Source organism: Podarcis muralis, chromosome 10 (genome assembly GCF_964188315.1).
Source record: "Podarcis muralis chromosome 10, rPodMur119.hap1.1, whole genome shotgun sequence".
NCBI lineage: Eukaryota > Metazoa > Chordata > Lepidosauria > Squamata > Lacertidae > Podarcis > Podarcis muralis.
Window position 1 is genome coordinate 52197282 of NC_135664.1, and position 26931 is coordinate 52224212.

Sequence of the window (26931 nt, forward strand, 5' to 3'; positions counted from 1 at the left end):
GGCCACGTGACCCGGAAGTGTCTTCGGACAGCGCCGGCTCTCGGCCTCTTAAGCGAGATGAGCGTGCAACCCTAGAGTCGGACACGACTGGCCTGTACGGGCAGGGGTACCTTTACCTTTACCTTAGGTGTTGGCAGGTACGTCACCTTGCCCCTGCAATTGAAGGGGCCCAGAGCTGTGCGATATACCATGCCATGTGCACCTGTGCTGCGCAGCTGCCACAGAATTGGGGGGGGGGCACAGCCCCACATAGATGGTGTGCCTGGGTGTCGGCACATTGAAAATGAGCTGCAATTTCAACTTTGTTTTTGCAGCATACTATATAGCCAATCCAAAGCGCACAAGGATCCTCATTGTGGAATGACACTTGCTTTAATCTAGCCTTGTCAATTCACTGTTTTTATCATCTTGACTTAGAACTCATTTAAGCAGTGTGATCTAGTGTTGTTTTAAAAGCAGGCAACGAATTAGGTTGCTGAGAACAACTGAGGCCCCCAATGACAGATAATTGGATAACTATTCCACTGACTCTCATTGTGTTTTCATTATAGGATCCGGAAGCACTAGCTCAGTTAATGTCATCTGTGCCACTAACCAATGATGGGAAGTTTGTGCTCTTGAATGAGCAGTCAGAAGAGGACAACACAGTACAGGGAGATGGGCAGGAGGAGTCAGAAGCATAAGCTGTATTTTTTTAAAAGTAGCAGTGGTGTTGCACATAATAGCCCACACTCTCTCAACTATCCAATGTGAGTACTTAAGAGATAGCACGTGGAGAGCTTGGTCTGGATTTATGGTGTGGTAACTGACAATCTTTGAAATTCTTTCCCAACATGGTCACTTACTGATTGCTACCAGTGATAGTTAAATGTGTTTGCTTCTGTGTGAAGTTTTTAGGCTCTGTTGTACTTCTGAGAGGGATAACAGGAACACTATTTTGAGCTAGGCTGCTTACAGATCTCTTTGATAAATCACTTTCCTATTATCTATTTTTATACTTTAATACTGAAAGCTTACTCTAGATAATATTTCTCTTAAGTGCCTACCATTTTTGCAGGGACCATACTTGTAGATTCAATAAAGCAGGCACTCTGCCCTAGAATGAGGTGGCAGGTAGACTAGCAGCTACTTGCATTAACCTCCTCATACGTCTCAGCCTCTCACATGAGCCAACTAAACATTTTCTTTTTCATACTGATCTACAAGGTTGAGTTAGTGCCCTAACACAAAGGAGGCTTGCTCAAGAGTAAGCTCAGTTCAGTGTGGGGGTGGTTGTTTATAACCTAGATGGAGGCAGCCTGAGATGCACTTGTGCGACTTAGAAATGAAAGCAGATATCAAGGCTGCGTGGCTCTCCATACAAGGACCAATCTAAGCCTAATATTGTCTGTATCATCTTACCAGTGTGACATTGATGCTTCTGGGGTGAGCAGTACTGTAGTGGGAGAAGTTCTGGGTTTACTATCTTAAATTCAAGTAACATTCAAGAACAGAGCCAGATCTAATGAAGTTCACCTGATTCCCCAACCCTGGTGGATATTTTTAATGTTAAAATATGTTTTAATGTTAACAAACAGGGTCCACATTTTGCAATGCAACTATTTAGCAATAATGCTAGAGTAAAGTCTTATTTGAACTAAACTGAATGGTGTGAATGTTTGGAACTGTGGTTGCTTAACTTGTCCTGGCTTCAGAAAAGACAAACATTCTAACAACTCTTCCTAAGCATGAAACTATAGCATTTGCACTATAAAATCTCAGGCTCTTCTTCTGGTGTCAATATGCCATCTGAAAGATGCAACTTTTTAGCTGCTTTATGAAAACTAAAACCAGTCTCAGACTAAGTACACACAAAGTAAAATAAATCCACTTTCCAAAGTTACATTTATTAACAGTATGTACAGAATATCAAACAGAACAAAAGAAACCTGAGATAATGAAACAAAATGGTTTTGCAAAATGAATTAGAGCAAGACATGTTAATATTTGGTCCCCTTCCTTCCTGAGAATTTGAACTAACTGAATCAGATGGGACTCATCAAATTTACTTCAATGACAACACGTAGCAGGACTCAAACATACAAGTGCACAGTCAAAAAGTATTATGATAGCATTGCTGTATTGACCCATTTTACCACTCCTGCTAGGCTAGATAAGCTTATTAACAGTCATTTTAAGCCTACGAAATGTTTGCTCCCGGGGTTTGTTCTTCACTTAGACTTTTGTTAGAGGAAGAGGCTTATAGGTCGACATCCTGTTAATTCATGAAGAGGAAGATCCTGACAATTCAACCATGCGTAAGAATTTGAAAAGAAGACTTCCCTTTATTTCTGGCTTTTGCAAACTGAGCCTATGAAAAAGTGGCCAGAGGTGTTGCTTTCATGTTTGAAAACAGCATTTAAAGGTGGGAAGGGTAAAGGAAAAATAGTACCTCGGTATCTTTTTTGTGCCGCTGTTTTTGCGGCATCCTATGCCATGGCACCAGAAGGAATGTATTACTTGCTAAAAAAAAAATAAACTGTAAACTGGAAGTCACATTAAAGACTTAAAACTGTTCATCTATTAAATTGGTTTACATGATGAAAAATGTTCAGAGTGCAGTTAACTACCATTCTATATTCACAAAGAAAGCCATAGGACTGTACATATGTATATATTCACAGAAGCAGAGCATGTACATGAGTTTAGACCCCAATGAAGGCTACAGATGTTTGTTTTTATGAGTCACCAAGACCATGTTAGTTTGGTTAGCACTGCACAATTCAGGCACATGGGATGCCCTAAACTAAGGATTCCCAAATTAGAGGCCAAAAAAGCAGAAATGGCAATGAATGTTTATTATAACAGAGAAGTGCCTTAAATTTACATGTTTGTACAGTGTCAGTCTCTGAAAGACAGAGACTGGCCCTCTAAGTTGGCATGTTCTTTGGATTCCAAAGGTCTATGAACTATGACAGATTTTTAAATGGGGGCATTAGTGCTGAAGTGAATACAAACAAAATTAAGCAGCAACTGCAATGTCAAGGTTGTGATTAAATCAAATGCAAAAGAATTTTTTTTAAGTTATTGAACTGAATCAAAATAAGACACCAAATCTCCCTGACAAAAATCATATATTAGGCTAAAGAACAGACTTCAGTGAAATGTCAACAGAAAGGATGAATTGCAATTATTATTTTTTTAGTTGTGAGAGTATGGGTTACTCTACAGTTCATGGCACTTCTGGGTCACTATCAGATTCAGAAGGTGAAAAGTTCCATGCCAGTTTGGTCCCTTCTGTTTCAACAAATCACCATTGCTCTATATGTCTATAAAACAAAGCAAAGAAAGAGTTGAAGATGTATTGCATATTCTGTTCGTATTTTAACATGTTAAGCAGCTCCAACAATTCATATTAACTTCCTTTGCAATAAGAGATGGCAAATACAATGGGGATTCCTTACAAACCAGGAAGGAAGCTATAGCAGGTAAACACTTCATTCTGTCTAACCAGGGCTGCACCAATTACCTGCTAGTTTTGCTTCTTTCCTTTTTGCTCAAACTAGAGCAGAAGTTTATCTTAAAAGCCACTCTGATGATGATGATATACTTATGAATATACCACCTTATTCCCTGAGGTGACTCAAGGTAGATACAGACAGAATTGATTAAAAAGCAATGGAATATTAATGGAATAACCATTAAAATATCATGCCAATATCCACCATTTTCTTCCTGTTCTGCACCATTCCCCACCCCGGCATCTGCTCGGCCCAGGCTAACACCACTTCCTCAGATTAGCAATCGGGAATCACATTGTGGAGGGACCAATACCACAGTGCTAAATACCAGCGTGATATTATCCCTGGCAACGTGGGAGCAGTTTAAAGAAATGAACATTTTTCCAAGACCGCCAAAAGATCTGCAGAACACAGGGAGTTATTTCAGCTTAAGCGTGATTGTTATTCTCAGTGATCACCAGTACACTTTTACAAATTTGGGGCTGCATAATTACATCGTACAGAACCAAAAGGCATACCAAGGCTCTCATTTCACAACAGGATCTGCAGAACTAGAGTTGGACAGGTCCCCATTGCTTGTTTTTCCAGGTTCTTCTGAAATACAAAAGAGGTAGAACGTCACAAGAATTTTATATTCTCGGCACTGCTTTTACAATGCTTTTGTTTTTAACCACAAACATGACTTTCCCAGAGACAAGAAGATTTATTTTTTTACTAACCTCTGTCTTTTTTCTCTTGATTTTCTTCTGCTGCAGTTTTATCGGCTCTAAAAAAGATCCTTGCGCTGCTTAGTGAGAAATAAAGCAGTTCAAACTCCTATGAAAAATTAAAGAAATTCTCAGCAAGTCTTAGCATGCCGCAGAACGAGAATCTTCACAGTACCTGATTAAAGTGCACTGATACCAGAAACCCCCTAAAAAACAATTACAGTGCTTCCTGATTTTTATCTGCGCTATCAATTGCACTGGTTTTTTATTGCTCAAATATAGGGAAAGGCAGAACTACACTTTCAAATCAAAGTTTGCTTCATACCTGACACACTACTAGTAATTTGGTCGTTTCCACTTTGTCTCTGCAGGTTGTTGCAGACCTTTCCTTCCACAATAACTATTAACATAACGTCTGCTACAAATGTCACTGTCCTAAAAAGCAGTACGCCAGTAAAGATCCATTTCCCGTCCCCCCCCCCCCCTCAATTCTACTCAAAAATCAGTAGTTCTCAAGACTTCTTTCCTTTGGAATCCCCACACTTTACTTCTTGAGGACCCCCAACTCGAAATCTAAATTTTTAAGTTTATCATCGGCTAGTAATAAATCATGCATTTGGTTGGATGTTGTAAAGGTGCATGTACAAATTGCCGCTCTCTCTGCCTAACTGCAGCCTATTCTTCACACTTACAGGGTTTCATTGAAGGGTAGATTCAGGTGTGATGCCCACTAATTAAATGTTAGGGGGAGAGCTGTAGCTTTGTTATCCAAAAAGAGTGGCATTTCTAAGTAGGGCTGGGGAAGACTCCTGCCTGAATCTCTGTAGGGCCACTGCTGGTCACGTTGGATAATTCCAAGCAACATGGATGATGTGATGTACAAGGCAGCTTTATATGTTCACACACACACATATATATATTTAAGCCTCCCACACCTTACCCTGACCAGTGTTCTGACAGAGACTGATACCTGCAAACAAACTTCCAGTCGCTTGTGAGTAAGGTTCATAGTCTGTAGCAGCTTTTCATCTTGGACAGCTGATTGCACGTTCTGTTGTTTTGCTAATGCTCTGATCTCTCTCACGTATTTCTCTCGAACTGACTGGAACCAATGGAGAGAGTCAAATTCTTGGTACTGGTCCAAAAGCTTCAGAATGTAAGCTACACCTGCAGATTAAAAAACAATAATAATAATAGTAATAATTTATTATTTATACCCCGCCCATCTGGCTGGGCTTCCCCAGCCACTCTGGGCGGCTTCCAAAAAAATATTAAAATACTATAATACATCAAACATTAAAAGCTTCCCTAAACAGGGCTGCCTTCAGATGTCTTCTAAAAGTTTGGTAGTTGTTCTCTTTGACATCTGGTGGGAGGGCGTTCCACAGGGAAGGTGCCACTACCGAGAAGGCCCTCTGCCTGGTTCCCTGTAACTTGGCTTCTCGCAGTGAAGGAACCGCCAGAAGGCCCTCGGTGCTGGACCTCAGTGTCCAGGTAGAACAATGGGGGTGGAGACGCTCATTCAGATATACTGGACCCTGGCCGTTTAGGGCTTTAAAGGTCAGCACCAACACTTTGAATTGTGCTCGGAAACGTACTGGGAGCCAAAACAAGTTATTCAAGTTAAGCACCCCATTCTTCAAAGCAGTAAAAATTTACAAACGTATTTTGCGCATGTACCTCAAACTGGCCTTTGATCATTAATATTAGAATCATTTTCTCACCATCTCTATTTTTCCCCTCTCTACAAGTCTTCAGAGTTGTATGCTTGTTATACAAGGCTTACATAGTGGTACGTGTCAATATTTATTCATTTACATTTTTTTAAAAAGCTGGTTTTCTGCCCACAGAAGGCTCACAATCAAGCTTGCATCTCTGCTCATAGGGGAAGAGAGTACGGTAAAAATTTGAAAAGGGTAGCAAGGGGCCAATTTTTCAAAATCCTCTCTCCAATCTGCTTTGGGTCCACTTAAATGAGTGCAGTTGTTTGTGAGAGAAGAAACTTCACCTGTGAAACATTTGCCAGAAGCACTTGCATGTTTGTGAAATCCATTACAGATTGAAGAAAGCAAAGCCTACTCAATCATCATCCGCTGAGGTAACTCGATGGGGAAAAACTCGATTCTCTACCCCCCCCCCCACTTCAACACTGCACACTGACCACCTAGCTAAGAATGCATCTTTTCTGTATAACTGTCTTGTCGGACGCACATTGAATACACTTAGCTGAGAGCTATATATGATAACCTATGAAGATACTTCATACATGTCAGATTTTTGAACCACCTGGAACAGTTCTCTGACTGTCAGTAACTCTCCAAGATCTCAAGCAGATATATCCTTTTCACAATTCCACTAGCCCAGATCCTTTTGACTGGAGAAACCAGGGATTAAACATGGACTTTCTGCATGCACAGCTTGTGCTCTACCACTGAACTATGGCCCCTTCCATATAAAACCTCAAAACCTGCAATTTATGATAGTTACCCATGCAAGAAGACTCAATATGGTTCCTGAACTCACCCATGGCAAAACCATCATCGGTGAAAGCTGCACCAGCTTTGTTCTTCTTATTCAGCTTCTCCTTACAGCTGATTGAATGCTCTATGAAGTTGAGAGCCTAAAAACAAGACACAAGGAGTTGCTCCAAAAGGCAGTAAGTTATCAGGTGTTATTGGGTGACACAGCTCTTCTGTCATCCCATTACTTGAGGAGAGGTCTTCATGAATTCATTCAAATTCAGAGCACATCCTACCCGTTAGTCAAATATGATTTTTTCCCCCCACAGGCCAGATTGATAGCCCGCTTTTCTCACCAGATTTTCCAGATGGGGAGTTTGGGAGAGCAAAGGTTGCCCATGACAGAATGTGGTGTTCTCATACAATAATTGGTAGCTGTCTGGAGATTTACAGCCCCTTCTAGAGCAGTATTTAAACATTCTCCAAATATATATATATATATTACAAATCCCCTCAAGCATTTTTTTGGGGGGTGGGAGCAGAAGTATTTTTTAAAAAATATTTGTTATTCAAGATTATTTATATCAATATCAGAGTCTGATTAACAATTCATCTAGCCAGTCACTTGGTGTCCATCTGCTCATTCAGACACAAGTATTTCCCAGCCGTGTTAGTATTCCTTGTTAAAGGCTCTCAGGTAACAGTTCAGCCTGTAACTTTCTACATGAAAAGGACATGCTTTTTATGGATATCAGTACAACAATGGCTTATAACACGCCTCCCCCATACCCTAGTGAAGGGGGGCAGTTCATATGGTGATTTGTTAAACTTAGTACAACCTTACAAAAAATTACCAGTTTCAACACAAGCACATCCTGCACATGTAACTAAATGGCTTATTGTTTAAACCAACCGAGAAAGATCAAAACTAACCAATGGTGGAACAATTATGTAAAAGTTGCGTAGGTGCATGTTCTTTGAACTGCGAAACTCAGGAGCAAACACATCCACAAGCATTTTGAAATACTCTGTGCCTTCTGCAGAATTGCGTGTGAGATCACTAAGTACGGAATCCAGTTGCCTATAAAAGAGAGATACACTTGAAAATGCTTTGAGGCGGTTTTTAAAGGAACAGTTCGTGCAATAATTTTGTTGATACATCAAGTAAGGTTACCTGGCTGCTTTTTGTGTTTCTTCAGCAAGACCTTCCTCTTTCACAAGTTCTTCAAAATTAATGATATCTTCAATATCGGGAACAAACCTACAAGTTTCATATGCGATTCATTCATTCACAATTATATATCATGACATGTATAAAAACACTAACTTAAGCTTCGTATTTCTTACATTACTTCTGTTCAGGTCTTTATCACAAGCTTGCTTTTATTTTTACACTATGACCAAAGGTTTGCTTTCTAAAAAAGAACCCTGACCTCCACACTGCTTGATTCTCTCACTCACAAATCCCATGGAATGGCTTTCTAGTCTAACCAAGAGGAAAAAAGAATATGGAAAGGATGAGCATGATTTGGGGGGAGAGGGGAGTATTACACAGCGTATGCAAACTATCAAGATTGCTCCGTTACAGAGAGGATAGCCTTGCATAATACTTTACATTGAATCTATATATAACCCCACACAGATTTGATCGAAATAAAACTGTATTCTTATCCAAATCTGAGAAGACATACAGTTGTACCTTGGAAGTCGAACGGAATCTGTTTCGGAAGCCCGCTCGACTTCCAAAACATTCAAAAACCAAATTGCAGCTTCTGATTGGCATGAAAATAGGTTAGAGGTGCATGTGGTCTGTGGGATACAGGCCCCCCACTTTGCTTTACAGAAGCATAGACAAGCAAGCTGAAATCTTTGGTTGCATACCTAATTGCACTACTACAGCAATGAAGTCCACCAGATCTTATCATTCGGACGTAGCCCATGGCATTCCCTTTAAAAATAAAATATATAGGCAACAAGAAACGTAAGCACCTGAAATTAAGTAACCGAGCATTCAGAATTTAATGACACTAAGTCCATTTAGAAAGTTAAAACCTGTTGGAGACATCTGATAAAGCTGCATCTCCTCTCCACCCCCACACAATACTATTTCATCTGTAAATAAACAAGTCATATTGGGAGAATACACTGGCAACCATAAGTAGTGCCCTTTACAGAATGTGTTATAGTGAAGACTAATGTGCATATTGGGACTGTATAGCCAATGTGTGTAGTTAATTTAGTCCATTGCAATTTGTTAGACTTCAAAGTACATACTTGGTTTTAGCCAGGTTGTGCTCACTGTCTTTTATAATTTAATAAAGTGAACAGAACGTTAGGTTTCAGGGTTGAAAGAACTACACCAGGGATGTCCAACAGGTTGATCACAATCTACTGGTAGATCCCCGGGAGGTTTTGGTAGGTCGTGGTCAATCACTGGGTCCCTTTCATTAGCTCCCTCACTCCACCCTCCATTGTTGCACGATGTGCAGAACAGACGACAGAGCTTACTGAGTGAGGCTGTTTGCTCTTCTTCTTTCCCCCAAAACCCTCCCTAAAATTGGGGCTTTCCTCTTCCCTAAAAAAAGCTCAGCAACTTTGATTGCTGTCTCTTGGGCCAAAGGAAGCTTGTGTTTTTTGGTCACCTACCCTGCCCCAACTTTTGACCAGCTACTTTTCAAACTGAGGGAACTTCCCAAGTGATAGAATATTGGAACTGCTGTTCCAAGGGGGGGAAATGTAAACAAGCCCATTAGGTATGCCCAGTCCCACCTGATAGCTTTTTGGATTCTAGCAATATATCTCAAAATAGTGTTTACAATATATTTTCATACCTATCTGACTTATTAGTTGCCTGAACTGGTCAAGGTAACTTTGTCCATCAGGTGTAATTCCAAGTTTTCTGATCCCTCGGTTGAATTTCTCTGCTCTCTCAAAGGGGTACTAGAAAAATTATTTTAAGATTGAAGAAATGCAGTAAGTAACTTGAAATACCTTTGTCAGCCCTATTGTATTTTTCCAAACACCCGAACACTTTTGTTCTTCTAAAATAGTAACCCCTAGCATGCTATATAAACCAAAATAATGTACAGTTCGAAAGCAAATATCCATCTCTCTTGGAACCACATTTTAGTAAGATCTGTTACCTTGCAAAACATTTTAGAACATTCAAAATGTGAGTTTTGCAGCTAAAGAGAGATGCACAACTATATTTTAGAGATACATTGTTTCTGTGCATTTAGGCCACTAAATGGAACCTGCAACAAAATGCTACAATTTATCCTCCCTCCTAACATGAGCAGGTTTGTGTGAATAGTTGGATCCTCCCTCCAAGCACAGATTCTATCCCCATGTTCCATTTTTCTTTTCCAATCATTGAGTAATTCTGTGGTTACTCAATGAATTCATTAGGCTATTTGAGGGTTTTCCAAGCCCCAAGATTCCTCCTTGTTTCCCAGTGGCCCAATTTTTGATACAATCCTGACAGAATTCACTGCCAAACTCACTATCAGAAGGAGTAGCATTGAAGGAAAATAGAAACCAGGCTTTTATAATTATATTTACATGGGTATTGTTTATCTCAAGAGAGACTGAAATCAACTATCAATCTTGTAGTTCTTAGCAATGGTTTCACAAACAGCATACCTTGTGGTCATTTTGATCTTTAACTTCCCTAAAGAATCTGATATCTTTGATCAATCTGGATTTGATGTGCTCGTCATACATGAACTGGCTGAAGATATAAAATTTCTTTCTCAGAAACTGGTATGTGAAATTTACCTGAAGAAAAGTAGGAAAAAGTATAGTATGAAGAAGACTGATGCCCCCCGTTAGAAGACATTTCCCCAGTGATTTGTGACACTGGTCCCAAGACCAGTTATAGCTCACTTATAATGTCACAGTCCTACCCAAGTCAATATGTTTTGGTACTCTGAGAATTTGTTAATTGTGTGAATAAGTGAACCGCAGAAGGCATTCTTAGCTGGACAAAGAATCCTAAATAGGACATGGGAGAGAAAAGTCTCATCAGGAATTGGGGCTTACACATCATAACTATCCCCTTAAAATTGTGCAGAAGAAGACAACAAGGATAATGTAAATCTACTCCTATCCGCTCACTGCATACTACTGCATCTCAGCTTACTGTCTGGAAATTGCCACACTAGGGTGAGATGGAAAGGAGCTGGGTTGGCATACTTATATCTCCATTGCAAAATACTGTTAAGTGGCATCTTGCACACACAAATTTATGAACTATCATAATTTGGAAAAATGAAAATGCTTGTTTCATAGTTTAATCTCATCTTTTTTCTCAGAGTATTTTAAAATTTGCCCCTCTTACATACACAGATGTCCTCTTTGTGCTCAAATTAACACAGCATGTGAAACCACTTTCCTCCAATTGCTTGTGCCGTTCACAATACAGTTTTAAATAAAAGGTCAGTAAATGCCAGCTCAGCAGCTGTTCTGGGAATAACACAAAATACTCACAGTTGTGTTCATGATTCCTGTGCCATGTGTTCGAATTGAATTAGCAATGTGCCTGATATTTATGGTGTTCAGATGCTTGTTATTGCTGATTCTCTCAATGAAGATCTGCAATTAAAAAATTGCTATATAATTATAATAGCTACTAAATGGAAATCAGCAGCAATAAGATTTGCTTTTTAAAGTGTAGACATACCCCCTGCCCTCACCTGATTATTGAGATTGTAGAGGTAACGGGATACAAATACATGAATATTCCTCATAATTTCCAGAACATCAAGACCCTGAAAAAAAAGTAGGCAATTTAACTACATCACATCTGGAAATAATCCAAATAAGTGCTGTTATTTGAAACTTTTAAAAAGCAAAAACACCAGAAGCATTAAGTACCGTACTTCAGCAAGTCACAAAATCCTGTTTTTTTTAAAATGCAGAGACACTAGCATAAATATGATGTACCTGTTCTAAAGTCTGACTAGGAAGATGTGCTTCTGTCATAGTTAAACCATAGCGCTGCATTGCTAAATTCCTCATCTCGCTATAGGTGGCCCAGTCATGCAGAGCTACTGTAGTAAGGTTGTAGAAAGTCTTGTCTAGGTAATGTGTCACATAGGCTGCAAAAAGAGGGGGGGGGGGGGAGGAACAGTCATTTTCACAATGAATACTTGGAGAAAAGGGCAGAGGAAAAGAGAAGGAAAACATATTCATCCCAACTCTAAGGTTATTTAGAACTCCAGAAATAAAGTAACATTAGAAATGCTTCGCGTAAAAGTACCTGCTGGAGCTACACTGATCATATCAGCATATTGAGGACAGATTTCCTCAAAAAAGTACAGAGATAGAGAGACAGGAGGGATGAATTTTACTTCACAGAAAAAGTATTAAGCTTTGTAAGTGAACATTAAGTAAAGCCTACCTTTGATATCTATGAACCGATTGAAAAAACGAATTGGGTTCAAGGTGAAGAAGTGGGCAAGGTCTTTCATTCCGACTCTGAAGGGATTTCTGTCATCTAGTTTCAAGTGTGTGTGCACAGAAAGGCGAAGGTCCTTTTCTATTTCTTTGCATAGTTTGTCCAGGAGGTGCTGCTCAAATAAAAGTCACAACAAACACTATTTTCATGGGGTGAAAAACTAATATTCACAAGACATTTATTCCCCAATAAAGTAGTTTTACAAAGAAATGGGAGATCCAAAAAGATGGTTTTCCTTCTCCAATGGGGGACTAAATTGGATTATTTTAAATTCAACATTAGGCTGAAAAAGTGAGTTCTTGCATATACTCTGTGCTTGTATAGATACACAGACAAAGTAGTGTCCCCTAACCCTCTGGAGCAGATTTTGAGGGTGCACAAGGGGTTGCAGATGAGAGAAGGAGGAAGTTCTGTTTAACAAACAGAATGACAGTACTGGATACAACCCACTCTCTCTAAATAGTGGCATTCTCCCCAAAAGTTTGGTGACTGTTGGTCACTTAAAATATAAACAGTAAATTATGTATGTTAATTTGTTTGTTTGTTTTAAAGCCCTGCCTTTGAAGCTAAATCTACACAAAATGCAAAGGGAAAGAGAAGAGACAACTGAATAGGAAATTAGAATATGCAGTGTTATATAAACACTACATTGTGATACAAGTACATAACCACAACTCAACAAACGTTAGCATAAACCTAAAGCAGAGGAATAATTGAGGAAAAATGAGACTAGAGCAATAAAGAATGTGAGTTTCTATTAACTTTAAGAATTTTGAGAATTCCAACAGAAATCCTCAACAGTGGCAGATTTAAATATTCTCAGATTGCTCTGTACTGCTTTCATTCAAAGTAAATAAAATGCTTGCACTATCACCTTGTTTAAAACATCCATGATTTCTTTGTCATAGCTTTCCAAAAGTATTTCATGGGACTCCAAGTGCCTTGAATGCATCATAGCTGGTACACAATCGCGCAATGCACTAAACATGTACTGTAAAAAAAAGTTGCAAATTGATAAAGAACCCAAGCAACATCGTGCGCTAAAAGGGAATCTGAGCAATTAGAACTCAGGATCCTGAACATCAATTAATCTCTAAAACTACAGATAGAATGCTAAATCATGGTTTATCAGAACAAGACTCAGTGAGCCTGGACACTGAGCATTCATTGCCCACCCAACTCCAGCACAGCACTAAGAAATTGGAAGCTTCCACTTCAGTTCTAGATTAATCACAGTTTAGAATGCCAACAGAATCCTAAACTGAGGTTAAGCTTAACTAAGGTTAGTTGAAACAAGCAAGCTTAATAACAAACCATTCAAACTCTTGTAAACTGCTTAGAGGTTTCACCACAGGGGTGTATACATTTTGTTAAATAAACAAAATTAAAAATAAAGTTAAACTTTAGGTCAGTGGTTCTCACACTTTTTGCAGTAGTAGAACCCTTCACTTAAAAAAAAAACCTTTGGCAGAACCCTCACAGTAAATTCTTTTTTAAACTTTTTTTTTAAAGGGGAGCTGATTATTGGGAGAGCAAGTGAGAGACAGTCAGAATTGAACTTTTTAAAAGGAACTATGAGATTTTGAAAAACTTTGCTGTCCATCTCCTGATCTCCTCTGATGGGAGAAGGCTTTGCTTTGCTTGTCATCCTTAAGGCTTTGTCTCTTATCTCTCAGTCAACATTAGAAGAGAAGCATATATGAAGCCAGGTAAACAACGGTGCTCTGCCTGCACCACCCTGCTACTGATTGAAACCGTGGAAAGTGCAGCAAGAGAAGGAATGAAGGGGAAGGGATCCTCAAGACAACTGCTTGAAAGGTGCATTTAATCCCCATGGCTGCTGCTCAGTAGAAATAATACATTGGGTGCACTTGACTGCCATTACAACTTTTGTTGTCACAGAACTCGCTGGACTGCTTCACAGAATCTCATGATCACAATTAACCAGAGGTTTGTGTGCTCACCCTTCTCCTCTTTGCAGGCTTCCACAACTCCACATTATGCAAGACCTTTGGGAACTGTGCTTTCTTCTAACCAAAGTTAATTAGCAAGCCATAATCTCAAACCATGGTTTTGTTTAACCCACCTTCCCATTTCGTATATTTCTTTTACTTACATGTAACCTAGCAGCATCCACTGCATTTTCATAGACATCATCGAGATAAATTGGAAATACAGTTCTGTGCCAATACAAGAAGCAACAGTCACATTGTGCTTGGACTCTAGAAGGGAAAAGGAGCAAAGTTACTACTGAGAACTTTCAAGCTGATGTTCACAAGTAACAGGGGTGGAAAAAATGGTTTTTAAGAAACAAGAATGGAATATCGTTCTTCAGGATGCTGAACTCTGCTTAAAACCAAGTTTCATACAAAGTATACAAAATCCTGTCTATCACATATGATGATGAACAGCACTCTACAGGAGTCAAGAAGGTGGTGTATTGCGCTAAAAGTCTACAGAATTTTGTTCTGTGGCATTACCTACCGTTCTTTAAGTTCACTGATTAAGGCCAGCTTCTTCATAACTACTTGGAGAGGAAGGAGCTCTTCGTCTTTAAATGTTTTCTGAAAGGGAGAAAGGAAAGGAGGAGATAGACATGCAAGAGCATCAATCCAATAATAATAACAAAAGTTAATTTTATGGCTGTGCCTTAGTCACTGACTATGCAATTCCCTATGCGATTGCTGCTAACAGAAATGATAAATATTGCAATTATGGAAGGAATTGTTGTGCTTACCATTTGTGTGCCCACACTGAGAGCGAGGGAAATAATTAGTCGTCTCTGTTTTGTGCTAGGACCGTTGAGGGTGTTCTCAGCCAATACAAGAGCAGAGAGTACGTCAAGGCGCTGTTCGCTGTACTTCTTGTCTGAAATAACTCTTTTCTTCATTTAAAAAAGCATAGAAGAGAGCATTTGGGGTTTAGTATTTATGGAAAATTCAACAGCAAATTCTGTATTGCATTTATGAGCCTACCACATTATTTGCATTTTTGGTCTCAAGGTCGAGCTAAGCCACATTTAATATAAAAAAATTCCTTCCAGTAGCACCTTAAAGACCAACTAAGTTAGTTCTTGGTATGAGCTTTCGTGTGCATGCACTTTTCGTGTGTATCTGAAGAAGTGTGCATGCACACGAAAGCTCATACCAAGAACTAACTTAGTTGGTCTTTAAGGTGCTACTGGAAGGAATTTTTTTGTTTTGACTGGCAGACCAACACGGCTACCTATCTGTAACCACATTTAATATATGTACCATAATCTTACACAAATCTTGGCAAGAAAAGCTATCCCCAAAGTAGCTCCTCCCCCTTTAGCCCAAATTAAGTACTGTATAGTCGGCACATTAATGCAACCCTGAAGTTACTCAGGATTAGCTTAGACTCTAGGGAATATCCTTTTTGCTTTCAAAATGCTAGTCTATCTGAGACTCTTCAGCACAAGCCCTTTTGAAACATGCAGGACTTCCGCTGGAGCACAGATTCATTTTAACCTCAATGGAGTTTAAGCTGGAAACATCCCTAGTGCTACATATTATTATCATCTGTGTGATCATTCTCTCCTTTGGTGATCATTCACCCATGTTCTGCTTCACATATTAACATCAACTTTGCAGTTGAGGCAACTCACCAAAGTGTTCAGTATGTGAGTAAGTATGAAATTCCATACATATTTTCTGAGCAATGTAAAACATACATTGACTGCATTCAGATGCAATAATCTATGGCTTAATATTATATAAATAATCCCCAGTCTGCCCCATCACCAAGGCTCTTCTGGCACTAATTATAAGAAGGGCAATCAAAAACATTTGCTTTCACTTTCAATTAACCGCAATGTAGTGTTGTGTTTGACTCCTAAACAGCGGTTAATGATTACTATATTAGTCAACTGGCTTGTTTCAGTAAAGCATCATTAAGACTAACCAGGTTGTCCAGGTTCAGATATATAACATTGACAAACAGAATTCCATTGAAAAACAGAAAGCTTCAAATCTCCTCCTCACAGTTGCACACTAGGAACCCGGAGCTTGTTCACATAATGACATATGACTGCTATCATCATTGTTTACCTTTTGATATCATCACTGCTTACCTCCCAACTATTTGACCTCTTTAGCTGGTTTCTATCACTAAAAATGCATAAACGAAGCACCCCAACTGTTATAAAGCTACTCATTTTAACTATACCGAACAGTAAATGACTTACTGAAACTTTTTGCATACCTTGGCTATAGCAATAGCATTAAGAGCCTGATGCTGTAGATGCTGAATTATGTGCGTTACTGAATCAGCGACAATCATACTTCTTCTGTAAAATGTATGTTGTATTGCCTGCAGTTGACCAAACACGAGTTAACATCACAATTCTGTTATTTGAATCACATTATCCTATTCTTCCATACAAAGAACTACTTTATCCAAAACTTCAACAGCTCAATTCGATATGAAATACAATTTGAATTTTTAACAAGGTAGCTATACTTGGATGTTCCATCAAAATCAACTTTCAGCTATATGTTAATATTCCGGTCAAAAGCAGTATACTATATTTGCTGCTATGTCAGCAAGTACAAATCATGCTGGCATCACTGATAGCTATAATGAAGGTTTAGACCACAGTCAAATGGACATTTTAAAAGAGACCATTAGTGGCAACAGACCGCTGGTGCAACTAAAATTAGGCATAATTGCTGCTGATTGTATCTATCAATTTCTAAAACATGCTTCCTCTAAAAGAACATGGGACCATTTACAGCAGATAGCAAAACAAACAACCATTGTGACTGGATAGGCAAAGGCAGAAAGATAACTGCATTATGTAGGAAGAGTAACAACAGGAGTAAGAGAAACATATTCAGTCCTAATACCTAAACTATCTCTGAAGTGTCTTCAAAAGGTGCCAAAATGACAATACTGAGGGGGGTGGTCATATCTCCAGGAGTTCCACAAATGGAGTATCAATTGTACTAGCACAGAACTTCAGCTTAGGCACCCTATTTTGAGAACCTGACCAATAGTGGTTTCAGAATTACAGTAAATATATTTTACCCAGAAAAGATGCAAATAAAGACAACTTAGAGACACAAAACGTATGGCTCTGGAGATATGTAAACCATTTAGATAAGTATACTTTGCCTGAATTTTTGTTTACAAATTTTGTATACCATCTTTCCAGCTCATAAATTAAAGCATGCAGGTCTTAACACACCTGCAAAAGGACTACTGCAAATGTTAGGGTCACCAAGGAGATGAATATTGCAACTTACTTTGAGAAGTTCCACAAGCCTGCACAATGCTTTCACTGAGGTTTTAGTCATTGGCTTCTGCATTGACATGTGCAGATTCATTGTAGTTTTAATGATGTTACTAAGGCTGTAAGCATACAGAAACCCCTAGAGATAAATTGGGAGGGGAACGTGAATCATCATTACATCTCTATTGCATGATAAATATTTTTGTGTGTCCAAAATTGGTTCTATCACACACAAATACAGCAGTTCAATATACAATTGAATTAAACATTATGGAATTAGAAGTAAACAAGCAGCAACCTACTGAAACATGAACTAGTAATCGATTTCCCGATTTCTACAATGCAAGTGATTTTATTCCTTCCTTGGTAGTCCCTTTTCTAGAATACCACAAGGCTGGCTCCACCAACCTTCACTCCCCATTGTTACACAGCAAGCAGGGAAGCCTGACAAAGCTTCTCACACAAGTTAATGTGGAAAGCTCTGAGCTTTTGCTAGTGAATCTCAACTTGGGGGGAAAGTGGGGTATAAATACGTTAAATAATAATTACTGATACAGGGAAACAAAACAGAACCCCTATTTCCCTGTTTGAGAAGATGGCTTGGTTGAGACATCGCAATGAAGAATTGTTTGGGATTAAATGCATGAGTCTGGAATGAGCCTAGGGCTTCTCTCCTTTAACTTGTAGGAAACCATGGTTGTCTGTTACATCCAAACAAGGGAAACTCTGGTTTGTGCTTATTCTACAACCAAGGAAAGTATATCATAGTTTACCAGTTCAGATATAACAGCAAACTATGGTTTGTCACATGAGTGAGTGTGTGCAGTGATCAGTGTGGGGTGACAAAGAGTACTTTTTCCATACAACATCAAGCCAACGATAGGAATCATATCTGAACCAAGCCTATTAATCTGTGAAACAAAAGTTTGAAAATTGCAGAGTGAGCTAGCAAAATTTAATTTGATAATGCCAGGCATAAATAAATATATTCACTTAGGCTGTATAAAGAAATTACTATATGTATTAACCTTACATTCATTAGTAAGCAATTGTAGTAAAGGTAAAGGTAAAGGTACCCCTGCCCGTACGGGCCAGTCTTGCCAGACTCTAGGGTTGTGCGCTCATCTCACTCTATAGGCCGGGAGCCAGCGCTGTCCGGAGACACTTCCGGGTCACGTGGCCAGCGTGACAAGCTGCATCTGGCGAGCCAGCGCAGCACGCGGAACGCCGTTTACCTTCCCGCTGGTAAGCGGTCCCTATTTATCTACTTGCACCCGAAGGTGCTTTCGAACTGCTAGGTTGGCAGGTGCTGGGACCGAACGACAGGAGCACACCCCGCCGCGGGGATTCGAACCGCCGACCTTTCGATTGGCAAGTCCTAGACGCTGAGGCTTTAACCCACAGCGCCACCTGCGTCCTAGCAATTGTAGTAATAGACCTATATTCAGCAGTTTCTTCTTCAGTAAATGGTACTCAAGAAATAAAAAGTTAACTCTATATATATATAGAGAGAGAGAGAGAGCAGCATTTTCCAGCCATGTTGCTTTGGAACCTAGCACATACCTGTATAAAAACGTTGCACCTATTAGTGAGATCTTCTGCAAACTTATCCATTTGTTGTTCCTTTGACAAAATAGATTCCATTTTCATCATCCATGAGCTCACAAAAACGTAATATGACTGCATCTCTCTGGAGAGAAAACAAGGAATGGTTATGTAATGGTTCAGTCAGATACATCTTTAACCAATGTTAAAGAAGCTGAGCTGTGGTTTGAAACATCTGAATTGACATGCCATAGTTTGTTACAGGTTTATGCTATGATTTGGCACAATGTCCAACCAACATAATTTCAGCCATCACTCTTCTTTAAGGGATTGTTGGGCCATGGAGACAAGTTACGAAGCTGAGTGCTTGTATGAAAAGTAGGAGCCAAACAATGATTTGGGTTTTGAATTATGGTTAATGCAAATCACAATTTGACATGCCAAATTTCTGCCAGTGTAAATTATTCTGAAAATTAACTGCTTGGTGAGCTTGCCTAATCCAAGGTGAATATATCAGGCTTTAAATAAAACACAAAACTGAGCCAGTGTAACAATTTATTATTATTTGTATTATTTAGATTTCTTACCTACCCTTCACAGGGCAGCTTAAAACCATTTAAATATGTAATATTAAAATAGGTTAGAATACTCAAGAGAATAAAGTGCCTCCTAAACACACACATATGCACATGTCTTCAGAATTTGAATTTAATACCCTATTCCTGAATACTTTTATCTGGACACAACGGCCATGGAACATAAAATCCCCACCAAAAGAGGGGTGCTTGGCTGTTTTCATAACTGGAAAAGAACAGGAATGTCAATTAGCTCCTATTTTTTCAGTTTACAAATATTTTTGATTTACAGAGTAAGAACCATACAGGTAGGGGGGGAAAGAGCTCCCTACTCTTCAAACCTTACTTGGTAAGTGACTGAGCCTTCTGCTGTAGAAAAGTTTCTCTGTGTATTTTAATGGAATGAAAATTCTTCCTGTCCAGAAGCTTGGCAGCAGCTGGCACCTTCTGAATGAGAAAGTTGTCAGCAAACCAAATGATATTAGCTGTAAGTGTAATAGCTGGCACCTGGAGCAGCAACAGTAACATTTGGATGGAGGATGGAGGGGGTGGGGAGAGAAAGATATCATATTAGACTTGATATTGAAAACCGCTACACCACATTCACATATGTAGGATTGTCCTATAGGTATTTCAAGATATACATACATAGCAGGCCAGTTCTAAGCCCAGTTTAAATAATCTCACTTCATTTCGCATGAATGTTTGCGTAGGATTTTAGGCTCTGCTGCCGAGTCTACACTCTGCAGCACCAACAGGGAACAGAATTATCAGAACATGTTTTGGAGATTAAGGAGGAGGAGGTGTAGCGGGACTGAACTAAGCTACACACAGTCCATAGCATCTTAGGATTCATTCCTTGAGTACCAGAGCAACTAGAACAGGTATGACAACTCTGCACCAATTCAGTGCATGCTACTTCAACAGTGAACGGGCATAAAAAGAGATTAGTGCAATCACTGCTAAATCCCTGGATAGAACAGTGTTGCTTTTTTTAAAAAGATGGCTTACAGCATCTATGCCCATGTCAGAGCAAGGATGAAAAGAAACAGGTGTACCTCTCAATGTTTCATTTAAGCTGAAATTCTGGGCAAATTTATTTTGAAGCACTTAAGGAAGCACCACTTATTTCTGAGTAAACATGGTTAAGATTGGACTGTTTATGGTGGTTATTAGCCCATGCATTACTCACATGTAGGACATTGCAGTAACTAATGAGAGCAAGGCCATACTTCCAGTTCCTCATCTTCTTCCTCAAACCACCATGCAGCTGACCAAAGATAAACCCCCAACATGTGCAACCAGGGGTCCTAATTGTGACTAGGCCCTAAATGTGAGCAGGCGTTCACATGCTAGGGGTTTTCTTCACACAATTGCACAAAATGTGTGGCTGTTTGAGGAAGGAGACTCAGCATTAAGAGGTGGAACTAAAAGCAGCCCTGCTCCAAGTAATCACAGCAATATCCTACATGTGAATAACACATGAATAGGACCATTATCAAAGGCAATAGCTGCCCAAATCACACACTTGCAATTAATGGCAAAAATAGCAGCTTTTGATCACAAAATAATTAATGCAACATTCATTGACAAGGCAACTTGAGTACTATAAAGAGAACATGTTGTCGGTTCCTTTGCTATACACAAAACATAATTGTTATTCAGAAAGGACAACAAATTGAAACTATGAAAACAGAAAAAAAACCCTAGCTAAATTATTTTAAAGCTGGAGTTACTAGTGAGAGCTTGTAACTAGATACTGTTACTATATTTTTATAAGAGGTTTTTATTTTTATGTTGTTTGTGAAATTTAATTATTAGAGGAAAATTACAAAATCTTCACCTTTTTGCAAATGTCCAGTAACGATTTGTAAAATTTCTTGTCTACTGTCCGAAAAATCTGAAAATGCAGTACAAACAGCCCACAAATTCCTACGTACTTATCTCTCTGGTCAATTTCTGAGGGTTCACCTTGTACAAATACACACAGAAAAGAATAGTTTTGAAGTCTGCCACTAGACAAACAATATAACAACTTTTACAAACAATAATGTCAATGCAAAGAAAAAAATCCATCTTGCATTACCAAGCTTAGCTTCAACATTTGCAAAAATTGTGCGAATACTATGTGCGAACTCCTCAGCAAAAGTGCTGTTCTTCGACACTGACACTCCACCATTTAGGCAATCAAATTGTTGCTCTATACAGGCCTGAATGAGGACAAGAAAAACAAGAGTGATTTACAATATTAGTGCCATGAAGAATACGAGCACAACATATTCATAGATGGTTGCAAATCAATCAGAATTCCATGATGGAGACAATTCAGCTGGCAAGTTGTGCTTTATTTGGGGAGTGTTCAGTTCAAATGAAACCATACTGAAAATCTAATCAAAAGGCGATTAAGATTGATTCATTGACTGTTAATTGTCAGCTGAGCCCAGTACAAGTACCAATACAAGTAACCATTAATTTCAATACAAGTACCAGTTAATTTCAAAGTACAATAAAATAAAACCCAAACACTTTTCTAACATAGTAAATACTATTATAAGAAAAATATTAAAAGCTTATTTCTGCAATAAGAAACGTTACTGTTAATTATATATAAGGTAACAACAAAGGAGCCACCTAAAACTTTTGATACTTTTACTACGGATCACAAAAAAGACTCAGCTGCAACTTGACTGATTCTAGAAATATAGTACAGTGGTACCTCGGGTTACACACCCTTCAGGTTACGCGTTTTCGGGTTGAGCACCGTGTCAAACCCGGAAGTACCGGAACAGGATACTTCCAGGTTTCGGTGCTTTGCGCATGCGCAGAAGCGCCAAATTGCAACCCATGTGTGCGTAGAAGCAGCGCTGTGGGTTGCGAATGCTGCAGATGGCAAATGTGCCTCTCGCATGGATCACGTTCACAACCCGAGGTTCCACTGTACAGGGCATTTGCTCATGCAATGGACATCTCCTGCTCTCAACCTTCATAGCTCCCTACAAGCCCCTCATATATGGTCTGGAGGGTCCTCCAACCCACTAGAGGAGATTTGTGAGGGCTGCAGAAGAAAGGAGAAGAGAGGACAGGAGAAAGTCCATAAATGGATGTCTCCCAATTAATTCTGTGTGCCTTGACTTTTTACTTTTTCCTTTTTCCAAACTGTAGCTCTCTACCCCCACTTAGCAAGCTGCTTCTAAACTGAGGGAACTTTCACAAGCGATTTGCAATATGGAATGCTTTTTAAAAAAAACTGATCAAAAATTGCACTTGGTATATGCAAGCTCTTGGGTGCACCTAAAGTAGCTCTTTGGCTCCCAGTCAGAATATATTAGATGAATAACTGAGAAGAGTATACCAACAGCATACCATTTAAAATTTAAACACACCAATTAAACGATAACATTTTCAGAAAAGGAACATTTTACTCCATAGATCTTACAAACCACATCTCAACTCTATTCAGAAATAAGCTCTATTATTTATTATGTTACCTGGAATATCGTCCCATCCAGTAATTGGTTTTCTAGTTTTAATAGCAACTTTTCAAATGGCTTCAGCTTATCTTCCTGCACTCCAAATTTAGAAGGATTATGATGGACAGATTTTAGTAACCTAATAAAGCAATAAAAAATAATAAATCTACTTAAAAGAAACTCAACATTCCTAAATGTGTACGGGATGGAAGGAATTATTCAGGAGGAATAATCTGGAGGGGCAAACTTTGTATTCACACACTTATGAATGATGTGGGGGATAATCTCATATTTGAATAATATGAGCTGACCTAAGATTTTTGCTTGTTTCGTTTACAAAAAAGCCCTGGCACAACTTCAATCAGTGGCCTTAACTGCGCACAAGGCATTTGGGACTGCACTATGACATGATCACCATTATTCCCAGGGGATTAATGAAGAAGAAAAATGCTTTCCTAATTATGGTGAAGGGTGTTAACCTTGATTGATTGATTGATTGATTGATTGATTGAACCATCACATGCTTGAGCATTTTAACCACAGTTCACACCAGCTGGTCACTGTAGGAATAATTAGAAACATGCAATAAAAGCTTAATGTTGCTCCAGTTGGTGGCAAAATACAGGAAATTAAGGCCTGAATACCAGAGTTGCAAAACACACACCTATTCAAGCCCAGTGAAAAGGGGCAGTGCAGCATCAACATCTGTTTAAGTGACCACTGTATTGATGCTATTTTTATTTTTCTACAGTACCAGTAGAAATAAATGTAAGAATTTATCCACATACCTTTTGTACATAGTCCAGTGCTCTTTCAGGGTAGCATGGTTGTCTATTATCTCATCCAGGGTAAGTAAAACTGCCAGCAGTTCTCCCAGATGCTCATACATAGCCTGTTTGAAAAGGTATATACCCTGGATTTAGAGTGAAATCCTATACCCACTTTTCTGGAAGTAAGTCCCACTGAACTCAACGTGACGTACCACTGAGTATATATGATTAGGATAGAATAGGATAGAAAATTATTATATAGAGTTGATGTGCTTGAGATGTACAGGACCATAACAATAGTTTTTATTACATATTTTATTCTCTATGCCAGAGGTTTTCAACTTTTTTCAATCCACAGCTCCCTTGACCAACTCCATTCTTTCTGCGGCACCCCTGTGGGGCTCAGGAGCCCAGTTATGTCACCCCTTGCCTGCAGAGCTGGCAGCCCCTCACCCTTTTCCAACGCCCTCCCTTGTGGAGTGTTCCCTCAGCCTCCTCTCCTTGAGAGGCCTCTGGGCAGCCACTGCTGCTGCCCCTGGTCTCTGAGCTGCCCACCCCGTCCCAAAGACAGGTGGCTCCTCACAGGGGCCTGGGACTTGTTTGTCCTTTCCTAACAGCAGGGGCTCCCTTGCCCGCTTGCTTACTTACTCCCAGGCTGCCTCAGCTCCTGGCAACCAGCGCCCCCTGACCAGCCCCAGAAGCACCACTCGCCTGGGGAGCTTGTAGCCAGGGCTGCTGCAGCAAACAGCTGTGCAAGCCTTGGGGAGACAGAGACGAGAGAGGGCATCCAAGAAGGGAGGGAAGGAAAGAGGAACAGTGTTGCCCACGGCACCCGTGAACATCATTCAGGGCACCCCAGGGTGACATGGCACACTGGTTGAAAACCACTGCACTATGCTGTACTGTAGGCCTAGCTAGCAAGAAGAGATCCCTGAAAGAATCAGGTGTCCTTAGCCTATTAAAGAACCTAGCACAATTTATTTTTATTATAATATTTGTAGATTTATTTCATTTTTAAAAAATGCTTCCAAGTAAGGCAGATATCCAGATATCAAACTCCCAGGTAAAGAACCTGCAAAGTTAAGCAACACAAGTCAAAATCCCAACAGAATTCTCACCTGAAAATGAACTCCTGATGTTTCTATAACTTTAGGTGCATTCCTGAAACACAAAATACTGTATTTCACACCATTTAACAAAAACATTTTAGAGCCTCATGCTTTTATTATTTATTTATTATTAATGTATTTATTACCCTCCCCTTACCCTAAGGTCCCCAGACCTTTTAAATAAGCCCAACACAGTAGTTAGTTTTGAACATGCAAGAGGTTTAAAATAAAAAGATCATTTGAGAACCCGAAATACTGGAATCAAAGTGATAAATCACATTAAAGGTAAAGGTACCCCTGCCCATACGGGCCAGTCTTGCCAGACTCTGGGGTTGTGCGCCCATCTCACTCAAGAGGCCGGGGGCCAGCGCTGTCCGCAGACACTTCCGGGTCACGTGGCCAGCGTGACATTGCTGCTCTGGCGAGCCAGAGCCGCACACGGAAACGCCGTTTACCTTCCCGCCAGTAAGCGGTCCCTATTTATCTACTTGCACCTGGGGGTGCTTTCGAACTGCTAGGTTGGCAGGCGCTGGGACCGAGCAACGGGAGCGCACCCCGCCGCGGGGATTCGAACCGCCGACCTTTTGATCAGCAAGCCCTAGGCGCTGAGGCTTTTACCCACAGCGCCACCCGCGTCCCCGATAAATCACTTTAAGTATTACTAAATAGGCCTGTCCAAGTTTTGGCCTAGAAACCTGAACACAGTCCAGCGGTCATATATGCCAAGTCCTACACACACGGGTTTTCACTCTGCCAGGCTATCATCAGCAACATGAATTTATTTAGTGCCCTACAGGCTGCAATCACTAAAAACTGGCATTCAGTTTGGTAGGTCACAAGTTGTACAGGTCTGTGATAGTAAAAGAGCTAATTATTCAGAAGTGAACACCTGAAGTGGCTAGTGACTTCAAATGGAACATCAAATGGAAATACTCGTTAATCCAAAACAACCATGGTTTACATCCCAAAACAGACAGGTGTCCTTTTAACAATGCAAGGGACACTTCAGGCACACATCCCATATTTCCTCCCCAACTCTGCAAAATTTAAGAAGCACATCAACATGCTGTATTTTTTTCATTTGCGTTTTCAACAAGTAAATTTAAAGGATAGTATTTTTGGCAGTAATTACTTGTTACTGGTATAAAGGGCAGCCAACTGATGAACTACATTCATCACGACCTCGTAGCAGCGTGTCACGAAACAAGACAACTCCTGAAATGACAAATTTTGTACAGATTAGAAACCCCTTTCACACTAAATTAGTTGGGGAAGATAATGTAGCAAAACAGTCTTGTAATGAAACACTTGAACACCCTATTAAAAAGCAACCCAACTTGTCACCATCACAAACATGAGAAAAAATATTCAAAGTATTTTAGGTCCTAAATACTGCCATTGTAGCTCTTATTAGTCTAGACAATATTAAGAACTAATAGGCAGTATAATTTCAAAACAGATTAATGTCTGGAATGGTGAATAAGACCTCATCAGTTATGCAACAGCTGTACCAAAAGAGTTCTTACTTTTACTGGCTCTGTAGCGGGAAAGTGACCAACAGTAAATCAGAACTCCCACTAGAGAAACATTAACAATTACTATGTCAGCATTTTCTCTCCACTGGAAACCACTAACAGTCTCATGTATGCAGGAGAATTTTTTTTAAAAAAATCTAAGTTCTCTGGAAATTCTCCTGACAATATCAGGTGAAACAGTAGGGAGCTATCAAAAAAATGAGCACCTAAACCTACGTGTCTCTAAAATCAAAGGTGGCGAAACACAAAAGATATCTCGTTTCATTTCACTTTTAATTTATATACCGCCTTCCTATACACAAAGTTTACAAGCTGAAAAAACAACAAAACAGACAGCAAAGTTCACACATGTAATAACAATCTGATCCAATACAAAAAGGTCACAATATACCGTATTTTCCCATGTATAAGACGCCCCCTACTTTTGGGGACCCCAAATTTAGAAAATGGGCATATGCACTATTCATGTATAAGATGCCCCAGGTTTTTAACCTTAAGTTAAAAAAAACCTAGTCTTATACGCAGAAAAATACGGTATCTGTACTAAAC

The 26931-nt window shown here is 39.5% G+C and overlaps 2 protein-coding genes across 3 annotated transcripts in view; one reads left to right on the forward strand and one right to left on the reverse strand.

The window, feature by feature from the left end:
• The window catches only part of APPL2 (adaptor protein, phosphotyrosine interacting with PH domain and leucine zipper 2), a 28260-nt gene extending 26619 nt beyond the window's left edge, over positions 1 to 1641 (forward strand). For both annotated transcript variants that reach the window (XM_028747751.2, XM_028747750.2), the window contains exon 21: positions 552 to 1641. In XM_028747751.2, coding sequence (XP_028603584.1) covers positions 552 to 683 — 132 coding nt within the window. In that variant the 3' untranslated portion in view covers positions 684 to 1641. The remainder of the gene's footprint in view (positions 1 to 551) is intronic.
• Positions 1642 to 1865: 224 nt separating this feature from the next.
• WASHC4 (WASH complex subunit 4) overlaps positions 1866 to 26931 on the reverse strand; it is a 39435-nt gene continuing 14369 nt past the window's right edge. Inside the window, exons 7-34 of the mRNA XM_028747749.2 lie at positions 25980 to 26062; positions 24857 to 24899; positions 23757 to 23860; positions 22987 to 23107; positions 21585 to 21708; positions 21342 to 21469; positions 19845 to 20005; positions 18942 to 19068; positions 17392 to 17517; positions 16349 to 16456; positions 14862 to 15008; positions 14609 to 14688; positions 14241 to 14346; positions 12999 to 13115; positions 12068 to 12236; positions 11611 to 11765; positions 11361 to 11435; positions 11155 to 11259; positions 10309 to 10443; positions 9498 to 9606; positions 8548 to 8614; positions 7841 to 7927; positions 7600 to 7747; positions 6731 to 6827; positions 5178 to 5374; positions 4220 to 4316; positions 4019 to 4094; positions 1866 to 3308 (exon numbers count right to left, since the gene is read on the reverse strand). Coding sequence (XP_028603582.2) covers positions 4027 to 4094; positions 4220 to 4316; positions 5178 to 5374; positions 6731 to 6827; positions 7600 to 7747; positions 7841 to 7927; positions 8548 to 8614; positions 9498 to 9606; positions 10309 to 10443; positions 11155 to 11259; positions 11361 to 11435; positions 11611 to 11765; positions 12068 to 12236; positions 12999 to 13115; positions 14241 to 14346; positions 14609 to 14688; positions 14862 to 15008; positions 16349 to 16456; positions 17392 to 17517; positions 18942 to 19068; positions 19845 to 20005; positions 21342 to 21469; positions 21585 to 21708; positions 22987 to 23107; positions 23757 to 23860; positions 24857 to 24899; positions 25980 to 26062 — 3084 coding nt within the window. The 3' untranslated portion in view covers positions 1866 to 3308; positions 4019 to 4026. The remainder of the gene's footprint in view (positions 3309 to 4018; positions 4095 to 4219; positions 4317 to 5177; positions 5375 to 6730; positions 6828 to 7599; positions 7748 to 7840; positions 7928 to 8547; positions 8615 to 9497; positions 9607 to 10308; positions 10444 to 11154; positions 11260 to 11360; positions 11436 to 11610; positions 11766 to 12067; positions 12237 to 12998; positions 13116 to 14240; positions 14347 to 14608; positions 14689 to 14861; positions 15009 to 16348; positions 16457 to 17391; positions 17518 to 18941; positions 19069 to 19844; positions 20006 to 21341; positions 21470 to 21584; positions 21709 to 22986; positions 23108 to 23756; positions 23861 to 24856; positions 24900 to 25979; positions 26063 to 26931) is intronic.